This window comes from Crotalus tigris, unplaced genomic scaffold, assembly GCF_016545835.1.
Source record: "Crotalus tigris isolate CLP2741 ecotype Arizona unplaced genomic scaffold, ASM1654583v1 scf7180000017893.383635, whole genome shotgun sequence".
Classification (NCBI taxonomy): domain Eukaryota; kingdom Metazoa; phylum Chordata; class Lepidosauria; order Squamata; family Viperidae; genus Crotalus; species Crotalus tigris.
Window position 1 is genome coordinate 281897 of NW_024096709.1, and position 17982 is coordinate 299878.

Sequence of the window (17982 nt, forward strand, 5' to 3'; positions counted from 1 at the left end):
TGCAATGTCACCTTCGTTGGCCTTGTTCAGATTTTTGAATGCTCCTTCCATCTTTGGTTAACATTATGTTCCATCATTAAAACCTATTTATGCTTGTTTGTTATGACACTGCTGTTGATCTCCTCTGGCTTACAACATCTTCTTTTCATAGCTATTTCTGTGACTTTGTTTGATTAACAAAATATCCATATTTCTCACTGCTTTCCAACTTCTTTTTTATAATCATTTAGCATATTCCCACAATAGCCAAAACACTGTGCCTTCGAATGCAGATCTTTGAATCTATTTTGAATCTCAGCCTTACATGTTTATTTTCCACAATATGTTTGAGTTTATATCTCATTGGGATTGGATGCTTTTTAATTTTTCTCAGTTTAATGTTTAACTCTGTGATTTGTGGGTTATTGATCAATGTTGGCTGTATGGAGCTAGGTGAACCAATATTCTGATACAGGATAAGAAACTTCTATATTAAAATATGTTCAGGTGATAAAAGGAAGAAGGCTTGATCCTATTCAGAAATGGCCCCACAAAATAAGAAAAGAAAGATGCATAAAGAATCAGATCTATATTTGAATTATAAAAGAATATTCTGTTGCAAAAATGATCTGAAATTTGAGCAAGTTTCCATTCTAATAAGATACATTAGAAGGTAAATCAAGAAGCAATGGATGGAAACTAATCAAGGATAGAACCAACCTAGAAATAAGGAGACATTTCCTGACAGTTAGAATAATTAGTCAATGGAATGAGGTTGTGGGTACTCCAGAATTGGAGGTTTTAAGAAGAGACTGGACAACCATTTGTCTGAAATGGTTTCCTGCTTGAATAGTGAGTTGGACTAGAAGATCTCCAAGGTCCCTTCCAACTCTGTTATTCTGTTAAGATGTTTGCAATTAAACATCTTAATTGAATTAAAAAGCAAACTTGCTTATTTGGTGGATGCTTTTGTTGGTTTGTGTATGCAAAAGCTTTCGTATTCAGAAGGAAAAAGAGACTGGAACCAGTGGACTCATTTCTCTTCCTAGGCTTTATTATTAATGCATTAATGAAAGGAGAAATGTAAGACTGTAATTTAAGATTTAATGATGCATTTTTCCTCCACTGCAGGTGGAAAGGGCATGGGAGGTTGGGAAGGAGGAATCCGGGTGCCTGGAATAGTTAGATGGCCAGGAAAGATCGCTCCTAATACTGTTCTTGAGGAACCCACAAGCCTGATGGATATTTACCCCACAGTGGTGTATTTGGCTGGGGCGTCAGTGCCACAAGACAGGTATGCAGTATTATTCTAAAAGTGATTGAGAGGTATTCAGTTTTAACTAAGACAAATATGCAAAGTTGCAATCTTTATTATTCTCATCAGCAATTAGGTTAGTATAATCTATATGCACTTAAATTATGTTTTTACCTTAATAATATATCCTTGTCACTATTTAGCATTGTTCTCAGAGATGATGCACCAGTATGAGCAATATGTGTAATATTATATTTTTGTTCTGATCTGAACTTGTTGTCAAGGTATCACTGATCAAGACTGAGATTAATTCAACTAATGGACTTCAATTTTATTTCTTCTAAAAGGATAATTGATGGCAAGAACCAGATAGAATTATTGCTCAGAATTGTTCAGCGTTCAGCTCATGAATTTATGTTTCATTACTGTGGGACATATTTACATGCAGTGCGTTGGCATGACAAGGAGAGTGAGTATAAAGCTTTGTTCCCCTGTTTGTAATTATTATTTTTATCTATTTATTGTCCAGTTGTCCAATTTGCAAATAAATAAATAAATTCTATTAAAAATATAATCAAATAGCTTGGTAAACACTGAAGGAATTGGCCAAATACGAATACAAATAGAATATTGCCTTTTGATAACTTGATTATACTTAATTTATAGCAATTGTGCATGAACTGATACATATTTTGCATTTATGGAACTAGAAATAAAAAAATCAGATTTAAAAATTAAGAATACCAGATATGATCTGGAAAACTACCAGATAGATTGGCAGCCTTTCAAATTTAATTAATGCATATATTAATAATCAAGGTCATGGATCGCTGAATAACTTCACAAGTATTTGAAGGCATATAGAAAGAAGCATATATTCAAGGGAGACAATATTCATCAGAGGGAAACCCGCACAAGTGCAACAAAGGGACGTCATCTAGAAGTTTCGCAACCTACATCTACAAGAAGGACTTAGCTGGAGGTTTTCCTCGCCTTTGAGCCGGGAAGCGAAGCTACCCCGAAGATCTCTTCCACCGCTGAGCTGGAAGGGCTGGAGGAGCTGGCCGAGGGAAGAGGAGATAGGCCTCGGAGCCAGCTCGCCTGCCAGTAGCAGTAGCAGCCGCCGCCGCCGCCGCTGCCCCAGCCCGCTGCTGCTGCCCCAGCCCACTGCCCCGGCCTCCTCCTCGGCCTCCTCCTCAACTTCTTCGTCCGCCGCCTCGGCCGCCTCGTTGTGCCTAGAGGCCGCCGCCGCCTCGTCCCTGCCGCCCGGCATGTCCCGCGTCCCACGTGGCGGCGACCCATGGCCCGACTTTCTGCCACTGGAGAGTGCCAGCCTGCCCCACCAGCAGTCGCAGCCTCCCCCGTGGCGGCAAGCCTCAACGCAGCCGCCCGCCTGGGCAATCCGGCCTGGTGCTCAGCCGACCCTCGCTGCCCCGTGCGCGGCTTCCTTTTCCTTTTTCTCCGCCATCATCGCTGCCGCTGCCTCGTCGTTTTCCTCGGGCTCCGCGGCGGGGCCTTCTCCGGTGACCTGGGCTCCCCATGTGACTTCACCCACTGCCTCGGTGGCAACCGCCACTGCCGCCGTTGCGGTGACGGCCAGCAACAAGAGGAAGCGTGACAACAAGGCCAGCATCTTCAGCTTCAATTGTACGCTGTTGCTGGGTCCTGCCGGGGAAAGCGGCGGGCCGGCGTTGGGAATGGGCCCTTGGGGAGGCTGTCAAGCAGGCCGGAGGAGCTGGCCTACACTGGCACCCCATGGAAGAAGACGAATTACAGTCCCGCCGTGGCTGGGTTGACTTTACACAATTGTTGGATGTCCGGAGAAGCCATTGATGAGCTGCACGAAAGGTACTTGGAGAAGTTGACCCAGCTCTTTGAGGAGCATAAGGCCAAGTACGGGCTGCCCCAAGACAAGTACCTAATGATCACCTAGCCGGCCACATTGGACCAGCCTGGGACACAGAGGGGCAATATTTTTTAGAGAATATTTGTTGTGGGTATGTGTATGTATGTAGATGAATGGTGGCCCTGTTATGTATAAATTTTATTATTGTATTTAGGGCGTATGAATGTGAATATTTTTATTTTTATGTATATAAATTGAGTGTGAATGTGTACTGAGTGTTTGGGGTATGAGAATGGTGGAGTCAGGGGTGGAGCCTGGTACCCCCTCTGCTGAGTGCAATAGCAAAAGTAGGGGGGGCAGGACTTACCCTTGGGCTTGGTCTGTATGGAAAGCTAGTCCGGTCAGGAAGGGAGAAGGCTGGTGAGGGTGGGGGTACTCCGGGGAGGGGAGAAGGTCGGAGCATCCCGGTTATGACTGGGATGGGCAGATATGGCAGGAGCCGAGGGGCAAGCCATCTTTGGGGAATGAGGACTCACTATATTAGAGCGATTCCTTGTTCCGGCCCCTCAAAAGGCTCATCCTGTAGTACTGGTGACAGGGGAGTACAGGGCCCTAGTTGTAGGCTGCTGTTGCTTAATGCCAGGTCCGTTGTCAACAAAGCCCCCCTTGTCTGTGATTTAATATTGGACAGCGGGGCGGACCTGGCATGTATAACCGAAACCTGGCTGGGCCCTGAGGGGGGTGTTTCCCTCTCGGAGATGTGCCCGGATGGGTTTGTGGTGCTTCATCAGCCTCGACATCAGGGCAGGGGTGGGGGAGTGGCAGTCATCGCTTGGAAGTCCTTGAGTCCTCGTGGGATTCCTGCCCCGGAAGTTGTTGGGTGTGAGTCCCTCCTATTGAAGTTGGGTTCACAGGTTCAGTTGGGCTTGCTGCTGACGTACCTACCTCCCAGCTGCGTTGCAACAGCCCTGCCTGCGTTGCTGGAGTCAGTAGCCGGGTTGGCGGTGGAGTTCCCCAGACTTATGGTACTGGGGGACTTTAACCTACCATCACTCGGCGATCGCTCAGAGGTGGTGCAAGAGTTCATGGCTTCCATGGCAACCATGGACCTGACCCAGGTAATTCTCCGACTCATAGGAGACCTTGAATGGAGACATGATCTGGAATTAAGGGCTCGCCCTTGTCATGGACAGATCATTTCCTATTGAGGCTGGACTTCAGAGCATCACTCCCCCATGAGGGAGAGGGAGCCGACTAGGTGGTTCTGCCCCAGGCGCCTAATGGACCCAGATCGGTTCCAGGAGGAGCTTGGGGAAATACCTGACTCCCTTGTCCACAACTCGTCCAATGAGGCGGCATCCGGGGCCCTGGATCGAATTGCGCCTTTGCGACCTCTCTGTGGTGGTGGTCCCCGGAGGGCGCCTTGGTTTACTGAGGAGCTCCGGGAGATGAAGCACCACAAGAGACGTCTAGAGCGACGTTGGAGGGCCAGTAACTCTGAATCTGACCGATCACTATTAAGAGCCTATCTTAGGACTTATTTAGTGGTGATAAAGGCGGCAAAGCGTGTTCACTTTTCCGCACTTATTGCATCCGCAGAATCTCGCCCGGCTGCCTTGTTTAGGGTGACCCGCTCCCTTCTTAAAGTGGAGGAGGCGGAAGAACCCTTGAAGGGGAGAGCTGAGGAGTTTGTTCAGTTTCTGTCGGACAAAATCGCTCAGATTCAGAGAGACCTGGACTCCGACTGGGCAGTGCCAGCCGAGTTGCCGGGGGCTGGTCTTAGTCATGTTATCTGGAGCGAGTTTGAGCCTGTGACCCCTGATGAAGTGGACAAGGCCATGAGGGCAATGAATGCTGCCACCTGTTTATTGGACCCGTGCCCCTCCTGGCTGGTTTCTGCCGGTAGGGAGGTGACACGAGGCTGGTTCCAGGCGATAATCAACGCCTCCTTGATGGAGGGGTCTTTCCCGCAACCTTTAAAGGAAGCGGTGGTGAGGCCCCTCCTCAAGAAGCCTTCCCTGGACCCAGCTGTTTTGAAGAACTTTCATCCTGTCTCCAACCTCCCCTTTGTGGGGAAGGTTGTAGAGAAGGTGGTGGCATCCCAACTCTTGCAATCCTTGGATGAAACTAATTATCTGGACCCTTTTCAATCTGGTTTCAGGCTCGGCTACAGCACTGAGACTGCTTTGGTCGCACTGACCGATGACCTCTGGCGAGCCCGGGATAGGGGTCATTCCTCTATCCTGGTGCTTCTTGACCTCTCAGCGGCTTTCGATACCATCGACCATGGTATCCTTCTGCATCATCTGGGTGGGGGTGGGCAGCACCGTATTGCGGTGGTTCTTCTCCTACCTCTCTGACAGGTCGCAGTCGGTGTTGGCGGGCGGACAGAGATCGACCCCTAGGCGCCTCGATCATGGGGTGCCTCAGGGCTCGGTCCTGTCCCCTCCTCCTTTTTAACATCTACATGAAACTGCTGGGTGAGATCATTCAGCGACACGGGATGAGGTATCATCAGTACGCGGATGATACTCAATTATATATCTCCACCCCTTGTCCTTTCAGTGAAGCAGTCGACGTGATGTGCCAGTGCTTGGAAGATGTGAGGGTCTGGATGGGGGTGAACAGGCTTAGACTCAACCCTGACAAGACCGAGTGGCTCTGGGACTTGCCTCCCAAAGGTCAACTGGATGATCCATCATTAGTCCTAGGAGGGGGAATTTACCTCCCTCAGTGCAGACACACAACTTGGGTGTCCTCCTGGACTCACATCTAAATTTGGAACAACATCTATCGGCTGTGGCCAGGGGGACCTTTGCCCAGGTTCGCCTGCTGCACCAGTTGCGGCCTTATTTGGACTGGGAGGCTTTACTCACGGTCACTCATGCCCTTGTCACCTCAAGACTGGATTACTGTAACGCGCTCTACATGGGGCTACCCTTGAAGAGCGTTCGGAGGCTGCAGTTGGTTCAGAATGCAGCCGCGAGAGCGATTGTGGGCACGCCAAGGTACGCCCACGTATCACCTATCCTCTGCGAGCTGCACTGGCTTCCTGTGGGTCTCCAGACGCAATTCAAGGTTATCACCTTTAAAGCCCTTCATGGCATAGGGCCAGGTTACTTACAGGACCGCATACTGCTGCACAGTTCCCAGAGACCGGTGAGGTCCCATAGTTTGGGCCTCCTTCAGGTCCTGTCGGCCAGACAATGTCGGCTAGTGGGCCCTCGGGGAAGGGCCTTTTCTGTGGTGGCTCCAACCTGGTGGAATCAACTTCCCCCCGAGGTTCGAACTACTCCCACCCTGCCGGCCTTTAAGAAAGCTGTTAAAACTCTCCTGTTCCGGCAGGCCTGGGGCTGATGTCCCCGGGGGGGGGGGCGGGATATGATCGGACACGCTGTATGATTGTATTATTTTATTGTTTTATTGTTAGATGATTGTTTTAATTTTGTACGCCGCCCTGAGTCCTTTGGGATTGGGCGGCATATAAATAAAATTAAATAAATAAATAAATAAATAAAACTGTTCAATTTAATTATGTAACAATTATTTTAAATGGAGGTCACTTTTGGCATAAAGCAAGTAATGGTAGATGTTGTTTCAATTACAATGGGGACAATTTGGATTATTCATTGAATGTATCATATTAGAAAGAATGCCATAGTACTTTACTTCTATCATTCACATAATAAATAGACATGATGTCCAAAATATAAAATTGCATGTTAAATTAAATGAAGGTTTGCACTTCCTTAGCTGACCTGAAAATGTCCATCAACACCACCAATTATTAAAAAAATAAAATAATATATATAAGAAGATGTGACATATAGGAAGTAGGAGAAAGTGGATGGGCTGCAGGAACAAAAAAAATCAACAAAAGGTTTAGGGAGGAAAAAGCAGAATTTAAAGTTCCTGAGTTTCTCTTGATCCCCGAGTTTCCAATATTTTAATTAAAATGGGTGATATGTAAACAAATTGATGCCTGTCCAGAAATACATCAAATTATGACATAACGTACTAATGGGAAACCAACATGTAACATATAACAGTTTATTTCAATGCAAAAACAAATCCCTGCAGAAATCTACCCTTTTAAGAAACTGATACAGACTCAAAATAGATAGAAACTGTCAAGGTACAGCAAATTAGGTTTCAAAACTGAGAGATTTTAAGACAATTCACAAATCTATATTGTGAACCTTGAATATTTTTCATTATCTGTTCTGTCCACCCCCTGCTGAAATAAAGTATTTTTCCTATTTATTTGACATAATGGAAGATCAAAATCAAAATGTACAATTATATTCTTTCATACAAAGCTGATTATTTAGTTTCTGATTGCTTCTCTTAAACATGTAAAAATGTTCAACTCTAGTTTTTGGAATTTGTGACTCTAGAGTTTAATTTTTAAAAAAATTACAGTGATTTAATCAATAAAGTTATTGTCTAAATAACTACTTTTCAATTTAAATATCAAACATACCTTTTATAAACAAATCAAAGAATTTTTTTTACTAAGAGTAACAAAGTGGTGATATATTTCTGTAAGATGAAAATGTGTAGTTTTGTATTTTTTTTCTATTTTCCACTCACAAATGAAGCTCTTATGCTTCAAACTTTCCAGATTTTTTTATCTCTAACTGCATTATGCTTAAGGATATTTAACCATGTAGCAGGGCTGTATTAGCAGGGCTTTTTTGTCATACAACGTTCAGATTGGAGTTCCAGCACCTTTTTTGGATGGAACCTTGTAGGGTAGGCAACCTTGTATGACATGTGTGAGTTCCGGCACCTTTTTTTTCTTCAAAAAAAGCACTGTGTATTAGTATTATACTCCTCATCTTTCCTATTACTTTCTTCTATTGGTATCTTATGATTATTACTTTGTTATTTGTATGTACACTGACAGCTGATGCACTAGAGATGAATTCCTTGTATATCCAATCACATTTGGCCAATAAAAGAATAAAAATACAGAATACCATTCAAGATAAAAAAAAAACCTCTTTGGGATAGAAGTATTTTGCTGCAACAATCAGAGACCATTAACAAGCAATTGACTGTTTCTGACAATATTTTTATAGCCAATACATTCTTTAAATGAAAAAAGTATGTTGGAATATTCATGAGCAGGAAGAGTCATGTGGTAATTCAGTCAGCCAATGGGAAGAAAGTGCTACTGAGTCTGTGCAAAAAGGGTATTGAGTTAGGAGCTGAATTTTCAGTCTCAGGTCTGTCTCTGTATCTCTCTGTAAGAAGTCTTCATTTGTGCTATGTTGCTGTAAAGAAGAATGTATGGTATTTTAAATATTTTGATATAAATATAAAGAAGTTATTTTGAATCAGCTAAATGCAGTCAACTGTGAAAGCTTCTGATTTATTTTTTCACCAACAGAGAAATTAAAATTCTCTAACAGGTTACAGGCGCAGAGCTTACTAAGGACTGCATTGTAATTTAAAGCTGGAAGAAATTGCCTGTGTTTAGAAAGCATAAGAACAAGGCAGAATTAGCAGAATGGCTGCAATGGAATTTATGGAAAGCTCTGTGCCTCGTTTGGGCCAGAAGAATTACATTGTGTGGGCTGCTAAAATGGAATCTTTGCTCAAAGCAAAAAAGCTGTGGTATATCGTAGAAAATCCACCACAAGTGTTTGCAGCTGCTGATCAGAAAAGTCATGATCGAGCAATGGCTTATCTCATCTTGAATTTAGATGATGAACAATTTCTAAATGTTGCAAATTTAAAGACTGCAAAGGAGATTTGGTTGAAGTTGAGAGCTGTGCACGTGAATGTTTCTGCATGCAATATAGTGCAATTGTCAAGAAAACTTTACAGGGCCTCTTTGCAACCAGGTGAATCTGTGGAACAGCATTTAAATAAATTGCAAAGTTTATTTTTGGACAATGTGAATTAAATTCCCTGAGTCCCAGAAGGTTTTATTGTTGTTGAACAGTTTAAACTGGGACACAGTTTCTGCAATATTTGAGTGTAAAGAAGAGCAAGACTTAAATTTTGAGGCTTTAAAGGCATGTTTGCTTAATGAAGAAGAAAAGCAACATTTTAGGAACAGCCACAAGGAGGTAAAATTCCTGAGGAGGGAGTCCAGACTGCAAGTCTCCGGAGAAGGAACAAGCAGCAGATGGGACCAAGTTGCATCAAAAGAGAGATTTTGCAAGCAGAGGGCTCAGCAAGAAAAGAATTGCTACATTTGTGGAGCAAAGACACATCTGAAAAGGAACTGTATGCAGAGGAACAATTTGCAGCGAAGGACATTTATGCAAGCAAAGAAGACTGATTTGCAAAAGGAATATTTTGGTGTTGCAAAAGTTTGCTATAGCAACAACAGAGACAAGTGGCTGATAGTTAGTGGGGCAAGTCAAACAATTGTTAATGACTCTGAATTATTTTGCAGGTTTGTTCCAGTAGCACAAGAAGCTGTGGCTTTGGCAAATGGCCAGAAAGCAAAAGTCATCGGAAGAGGCGATGTAAAAATTCCATATTTGGAATCAAAGTTTACCAATGTGCTTTGTGTACCTGAGATGGAACATAATTTGTTAAGTGTGTCTAATTTAGACAAACAAGGTTTTGAGACCATTTTTGTAAATGGGAAGTGTCTCATCAAAAGGAATGGGAATATTTGTGCAGAAGGCATAAAGGAAGATAATCTATATGTATTGCAGGGACAAAAGGTTCAATGTTTCCATCTATTTAAGAATGTTGCAGAGCATGGTTCATGTATTCATCTTCTACATAGAAGATTTGGCCATGCAAGCTTTAAGGTTTTGCATCAAATGCAAGATTTTGCAGAAGGGCTAAATTTGAAGGGATGCAAAACATATTTGGACTGTGCGGTATGCAAAGCATCGAAGTCAAAGGCATTCCCAGTTAGTAAATATAGCACAAGACAAATAAAAAGAGCTCTAGAGCTGGTCCATGCAGACCTGGTGGGACCTATGCAAGCCAGTTTGAGAGGAGCAAAGTATGCACTGGTAATTGTTGATTATTACAGCAGATATGGGTTTTGCTACTTGCTTAAAGGTAAGACAGAGGTGCTCCAACAATTCAAACAGTGGGTATGTTTTGTAGAGAGAAGGTGCAGACAACAAGTATGTCAGTTGCAAACTGACAGAGGTACTGAATTTATGTCAACTAAATTCCAACAATGGTTGGGGCAGTTGGGGATAAGACACAGACGTACAAATCCTTACACAGCAGCAGAGAACGGTGTAGCTGAAAGAAGGAATGGTGTTTTGCAAACAATGAAAGATTCATTATTAGAGAATTCTAGTATGAGCAGGTCATATTGGGGAGAAGCCAAGAAGTTATAAAGAGGTGTTGGCATTACCAAAAGCTGAACAAGAAAGATGGAAGGAGGCCATGGATAAAGAGATGAAATCCATGGGAGACCAAGAAGTTATAAAGAAGCTGAACAAGAAAGATGGAAGGAGGCCATGGATAAAGAGATGAAATCCATGGGAGACCATGAAGTATTTAAATCAGTGACTTTGCCACAGGGAACCAAAGCTGTGGGTTGTAAATGGGTATATAAGAAAAAGATATTGCCAAATAATGATGTACAGTATAAGGCCAGGTTAGTGGCACAAGGTTTTTCACAATTAAAGAATGTGCACTACGATGAAGTATTTACGCCAACTGTGAAAAGTTAGAGTATAAGATTAGCACTGGCATTGGCAGTGGCATATAAGCATAAAATCTGGCACTTTGATATCACAACTGCATTCCTCAATGCTGAGTTAGAGGAAGAAATTTATATGATCCAAGCACCAGGGTATGAAATTGCAAAACCTAACATGGTGTATAAATTAAACAAGGCTATTTAAAGGCTGAAGCAGTCAGCCAGAAACTGGAATGTCTGTTTAGATACTGCTTGGATTTAAAAGTTGCAAAGCTGATAATTTTATATATACTGGACAGTTACAAGGAGGGAATTGTCTACTGTTATCATTTGTGGATGATCTTTGCTTCATCACAAAGGATGCATCACAAGTCAAGGAATTTGCTGATAAATTAGGAAAGAAATTCGAATTAAAGAATTTGGGAGAAATAAAAAATTATCTCGGTGTAGAGATACAGAAAAATGAAAAAGGTGGTTATATTCTCAGTCAAAAGAGAAAAATTGAGCAGTTATTGGAAAAATATAATATGAAAGATTGCAATACTACTCCCACACCGATGAGTACGGATTTTTATAATAGTTTAAGTGTGGACAAAGGTGAAACCTGTGATCAAGAGATATATCACTCAGCAATAGGGAGTTTGTTATATCTATCACACTGGTCCAGACCAGACATAGCTTGCACAGTAAGCATTTTGAGTCGTTTTACTGCTGCACCTACAAAGTTACATTGGATGGGTGTAAAAAGGGTTCTCAGATATTTAAAGGGAACTATAAATTTGGGTCTTCAAATACAGATAACCGAGGAATTGAAATTAAAGTGTTATGTCAATAGTGACTATGCAAATGACATAAACACAAGGAAATCAAATTCTGGGATTATAACATTCTTTGGAGGGACTCTGATTGGATGGAAGTCCAGAAAACAAACAACTGTTGCTATTTCAACAGCGGAAGCAGAGTTTATTGCTTTATCTGAATTGTGTTCTGAAATAACATGGTATGTACAGTTGTTGCAAGAACAGAAGTAAACATGTAGACATTAAGTATTGTAATGTCAGGGAAACTGTAAAAGGAAAATTGATTAGTTTACATCATTGTTCTTCTGAGGATAATTTGGCAGACATGATGACTAAACCATTGGGTGGTGTTCACTATGGAGAATATATTAAATCAATAGGTCTGATGTCTCCTCCTGTCATGAAGGGAGGAGTGTTGGAATATTCATGAGCAGGAAGAGTCATGTGCAAAAAGTTATTGAGTTAGGAGCTGAATTTTCAGTCTCAGGTCTGTCTCTGTATCTCTCTGTAAGAAGTCTTCATTTGTGCTATGTTGCTGTAAAGAAGAATGTATGGTATTGAAAATATTTTGATATAAATATAAAGAAGTTATTTTGAATCAGCTAAATGCAGTCAACTGTGAGAGCTTCTGATTTATTTTTTCACCAATAGAGAAATTAAAATTCTCTAACAAAGTAGAATTCTACTGTTCCTAAAGAAAGAAATAGTTCAAAGCTTGATTTAAAATGGAAAAGCTTTAGGAAAGCTGACATAGTTTAATCAAGCTAATTTTTTATTTTTAATTGTTTTCTTTCTTTCTTTTTTCCCTCCCCCCCCCACCACCCGACAATAGGTGGAAGTCTCTGGAAGATTCATTATGTGACTCCAAACTTTCAACCAAACGGGGCTGACGCATGTTATGGAAAGATCATGTGCCCATGTTCAGGAGACAATGTAACCCATTATAATCCTCCTTTGGTTTTTGACCTCTTAAGAGATCCTTCAGAATCCACTCCACTTTCCCCAACTTCTGAATTACATTTTGATATCATTATAAGCCAAGCTGAAGAAGCAGTGAGAAAACACCAATTGACTGTCACTGGTGTCCCTAATCAATTGGATCTTCCAAGTAATCAATGGGAAAAAAATCTACAACCATGTTGTGGAATTTTCCCTTTCTGTGGCTGTGATAAAGAAACCAATTAATTCCTGATAGAACTGTCAAAGAAACAATGTTGTCTATCTATTAAAACATTTTGGATATCTTGAAATCATGTTACCAATGGTTATTTATTTGCTTAAAAATTGGTGAAGAGAACAAAAAAATAATATTTTATTTTTTTAAAAAAAATATAGAATTATATATTATTATATTATATATTATTATATTATATTATAATATTATTATTTAAATTTTAAATGAAAGAGGGATCAATGTTGGTTACTTTTAGCAGCAGAATTTAATTTGCTTTCTCTGTTTCTAAAACATAGTAAGATATAAAAAATCACAACTTGCAAAAAGTTAGGAAGCCTTGGAGAACTGAATTCTAGAGGTGGGGCCAGTGGTGGGATTCAAATATGTGAACAACCAGTTCTCTGTGTAGATGCTGCTTCTGGAAGTCCATTCTGGGCCTAGGCAACAAAAAATTAGCTACTGGTTCTGCCAAAGTGGTGCGAACCAGCTGAATCCCACCATTGGGTGGGGCCATCACCAAGAAAACAAGATTCTTACTCATTGTCACCTTAGGAACACCTGCACTGGAAATAAGACCATCAGCTAAAACCTTAAGCAGGAATGACAAGAGGCATAAACTTCTCCAGAAGGTTTTTGGTGTTCACAATCTGGGACCACCTCTTGACCCTTGATGTAATGTCTTGGTGTTTCTCAGTGTCACAAACTGGATTTCCCCCCAGCCATCCAAATCCTGGAGTGATAGGGTCCTATTCCATGTGTTGCTCTGTGGCAATTGCTAGGTAGAAGTAAAAATACATAATTGGAATATCAAACCTTCCCCCTTGGAAATAAACCAGTGTCAAGGAATAAAGATTTTTTTTTACAAGAAAAAGATAAATTGATGAGATAGGTAGCCCATAAATCTAATGAATAAATAAATAGAAATAAAATAAAAATAAATTGTATAAATACATTTAGCATTAAATGTTAGAATGCAGGTTTCAGTGCTGGAAAAGACTACATTGTACCACTGAGAGTCCTTTTAGATTGTGGCAAGGGAGAAATGTGATCTGCAACTGCCAATCAATGGAAAAAGAAACAAGATCCAACCAAGTACATTAAAATAAATATAAATAAACCCTTTATTATCAAAGTATAACATGTATACAGTGAAATTGGCTGAGCCTCCCTCTGTGCCCCCCCTCACCACAAACTCACGGTGACCACAACCCCCCAACTTATTTCACCCTGTAAACTAATTGCACATCACGCCGGCCTCACGAGTCTGTGATGCATAAAGTTATAAAGTTATGTCCCATTCAGAAGCCTGACAGCCCTTGGATAAAAGCTGTTCTTCAGCCTGTTGGTACGGCTGGCTATGAAATAAGAAATCCAGCAGACCACAAGATGGCACAGATTTGCTACCAAGAAGGGGAAATGGTTTTTAAGAGATCTGAGTCAAATACCTCTTACAGGCCAGAGGAAATAGAATAGTAAGAGTAGTAAGTAAGCAAATATCTACTCACAGGTGGTGGTTCTCAAATCTTTCTATATATAGGCACCACTAACTTAAAACACACACAGGAGGAAAACCATCAAGACAGAAGTACTTCTATAACAGTTTTAATCAAGCACCTTTCTCTGAACAGAAAGTATACTGAGAATTACAGAAGTCATCACATATCTACACCTATACAATTAAGATTATTTCGTTAACCTCCCAATCTAGTGTGGTTCTGCAGCGTACTCTGAGTATGACAATCTTTACTGCCAACAGACAATCTGAAATTCATGTCAATCCTTACCTCAGTCAGACAAAATGCATGGCATATGGCATAGGTCAGGGGTTCCCAACCCCCAGTCCGTGGACCAGTACCGGGCTGTGGCATACCAGCAACTGGTCCGCACAAACAACCAAACCCTATCTGCAAGATGCAGGCTGCACACAAAATCATGCACCTCCGGTCCACAGAAAAAGCTCTCTCCTCAGAACTGGTCCCTGGTGCCCAAAAGGTTGGGGACCTCTGGCATAGGTCAATACTACTGTGATAAATCTGATGGTATTTTAATGAGAGTGAGACATACGTTCTTTCCATCAAAGGTCAATCTTAGTTCATCAGGTCTCACTCTCGTTAAAATACTGTATTTTACTGGATACTGTTATGGGTTAGTGAAAAGAGCTGCGTCTATGCTTTTTTTTAAGAGGGAAGTTTCTCTTGATCTCTTAATGAATTCTAAACTTTCTATCTGGAGTTTAAATCCCTGGCAGGTATGCTCATATTCTGAAGCAAGTGCTGGTTGTCTTCTGGGAAGGAGCAAGCCTTGAACATGGGGATTGCTAAGCCTCTGGTGGAGCTCTTATTTCTGTCTAAAAGGTGAGCTTTATTCCAAGCTTCCTCAGATCATAACTACTGATGTTTCTTTTTGTGTACACATCTCTTTTTACTCTTTTTTTAATAGGCAGTCTTTAACATAATAATCTCTAGCTGCAGAGTTTACCTGTTTCCTAACTTGCTGGATTAGTGACAGAGGAAAACATACCCTGAATTTCTTTCATCCTTCTTTCCCTCTTCTAATCTAGAAAAGCTCTCATTGGAAATTTACTAGCACAAATCTCTTGTTTCCAACATTTTAAATAGGTGGGTTTTTTATTAATAGAAAAGTTTTGTAACTCTTAGTTAAAAATGGCTGTGTGTGTATAGGGATTGACAATCATTTTGCATCTGTGATTCTTCCTTGCTGTCAAACCTCCTCACCCATGTTTTAAGGAAGGCCTATTGTGGGCAGCCCCCTTTATGGATTACTTGTCGTGGCAAAAGGGCTGTGTAACTCAATGAAGCTATGAGCTATGCCATACAGGGCCACCCAAGATGGACAGGTTATAGCAGAGAGTTCTGACAAAATGTGATCCACTGGAGAAGGAAATGGCAACCCACTCCAGTATCTTTGCCATGAAAACCCCATGGACAGTACTAAAAGGCAAAAAGATATGACGCTGGAAGATGAGCCCCTCAGGCCGGAAGGTGTCCAATATGCTACTGGGGAAGAGCAGAGGGCTAGCGCCAGAAAGAATGAAGCGACTGGGCCAAAGCCGAAAGGATGCTCAGCTGTGGATGCACCTGGTAGTGAAAGGAAAGTCCGATGCTGCAAAGATCTTTTCTCCATAGGAACCTGGAATGTAAGATCCATGAATCGAGGCAAGCTAGACATAGTCAAACAAGAGATGACAAGACTGAACATCGACATCTTAGGAACGAGCAAACTAAAATGGACAGGAATGGGTGAATTTAACTCAGATGACCATCAGGTATACTACAGCGGGCAAGAATCTCTCAGAAGAAATGGAATAGCCTTCATAGTCAATAAAAGAATAGGAAAAGCAATACTGGGATACAATCCCCAAACTGATAGAATGATCTCAGTTTGAATCCAAGGCAAACCATTCAATATCACAATAGTCCAAATCTATGCCCCAACCACTGGTGCTGAAGAGGATGAAATTGACCGGTTCTATGAAGCCCTACAGCACCTTATAGAATTAACACCAAAAAATGATGTCCTTATCATCATGGGGGATTGGAATGCTAAAGTAGGAAGCCAAAAGATAACGGAATAACAGGCAAGTTTGGCCTTGGAGTACAAAATGAAGCAGAGCACAGGCTGATAGAATTTTCTCAAGAGAATATGATGGTCATAGCAAACATTCTTTTCCAACAACCCAAGAGACGGCTCTACACATGGACATCACCAGACGGTCAACACAGAAATCAGATTGACTATGTGCTCTGCAGCCAAAGATGGAGAAGCTCTATACAGTCAGTAAAAACAAGACCAGGAACTGACTGTGGCTCAGATCATGAGCTTCTCGTTGCAAAAATTAGGCTTAAATTGAAAAAAGTAGGGAAAAGCACTAGGCCACTCAAGTATGAACTAAATCATATCCCTGATGAATATACAGTAGAGGTGACAAATAGATTTAAGGAATTAGATCTGATAGACAGAGTGCCTGAAGAACTATGGACAGAGGTTCGCAACATTGTACAAGAGATAGCAACTAAAACCATCCCAAAGAAAAAGAAATGCAAGAAAGCAAAATGGCTGTCTGAGGAAGCTTTGCAAATAGCTGAGGAAAGAAGGGAAGCGAAAGGCAAAGGAGAAAGAGAAAGATACACCCAACTGAATGCAGAATTTTAGAGAATAGGTAGAAAAGATAAAAAATACCTTCTTAAATGAACAGTCCAAAGAAATACTGTGTTGTCCTGTGTATAAGACGACTTTCTAAACCATAAAAATCTTCTCAAAAGTTGGGGGTCGTTTTATATGCCCAGTCGTCTTCTACGCCGTAAAATACAGGTATCTTGGGACCCACCTGGAAGCCGAACTGAGGCTGCCACCAGCCAGGCGACCTGCTTCTGCTGGTTCCCTTGGCCCATTCTGGCTTTCTGAACCGACCCAAGACAGGCGCACAAGCGGGGCCGCTGAAGGGTTTCCTCCTGCTCACTTGTCGTGGGGGCCGCGGCAGATTCCAGAGATTCCCCCCCCCCCGGTATAAACACGGAAGGAAATTCAAGGTCTCCGTGGCCACTTTCGGCCTGCAAAGGAGAGTGTTGCTTGGACAGATACTGGCCACTCCTCTCTCTTTGAAAAGAGACTGGCTTATATAGGATGAGTTTGAGATGGAGCAGAGAGGCAGGTCGCCGCATTTTTTGACTTGCAAATCGTGCCCTTTCTGCTTTCTCTTTTTCTATCCGGGGATCCAGCCTCAAGCCCTCATCCTCGAAGCAAGGAAAGCCCGAGCAAAGATTTTGTTTCTCTGCGCGGCCGGGTGCTTCCTACCTCTTGCATTGCAGGGCAGGTTTTGAAGGCGATTTAGGTCCTGCGATCAATTCACGAAGGAGGCTACCATTTTTTTAAGTACCGTATTTTCTGGCGTATAAGACGACTTTCTAAACCATAAAAATCTTCTCAAAAGTTTGGGGTCGTCTTATACGCCCAGTCGTCTTATACGCCGGAAAATAGGGTAGAAGAAAACAACAGAATAGGGAGGACCAGAGATCTCTTCAAGAAAATTGGAGATATGAAGGGAATGCTTCATGCAAAGATGGGTGTTAAGTCCTTCGTTTGATGGCGAATGAAGGTCACACATGGTTGCATCAATAGCTCTTTATTTCTTCTTCTGTTCACTCCAACAAAAGAACGAGGCTCGCAGGCCTCCTTATTTAGTATCCGGATCCCTGGGCAAAACAGCAACAATTAATGGTGCGCTTTTGTGCCTCGCGCATGCGCGCAAGGCTGGCGCCACTCAGTCTGGTC

At 42.0% G+C, this 17982-nt stretch overlaps 1 protein-coding gene across 6 annotated transcripts in view; it reads left to right on the top strand.

The window, feature by feature from the left end:
- The window catches only part of LOC120308289 (arylsulfatase H-like), a 62437-nt gene extending 49714 nt beyond the window's left edge, over positions 1–12723 (top strand). For 5 of the 6 annotated variants that reach the window (XM_039344158.1, XM_039344159.1, XM_039344160.1 and 2 more), the window contains 3 exons: positions 1111–1273; positions 1582–1703; positions 12349–12723. In XM_039344158.1, the coding sequence (XP_039200092.1) occupies positions 1111–1273; positions 1582–1703; positions 12349–12701 (638 nt within the window). In that variant the 3' untranslated portion in view covers positions 12702–12723. Of the gene's footprint in view, positions 1–1110; positions 1274–1581; positions 1704–2053; positions 3125–12348 lie in introns of those variants that run through there. The other variant, XM_039344164.1, reaches the window with a different exon arrangement.
- The last annotated feature ends 5259 nt before the right edge of the window (positions 12724–17982 follow it).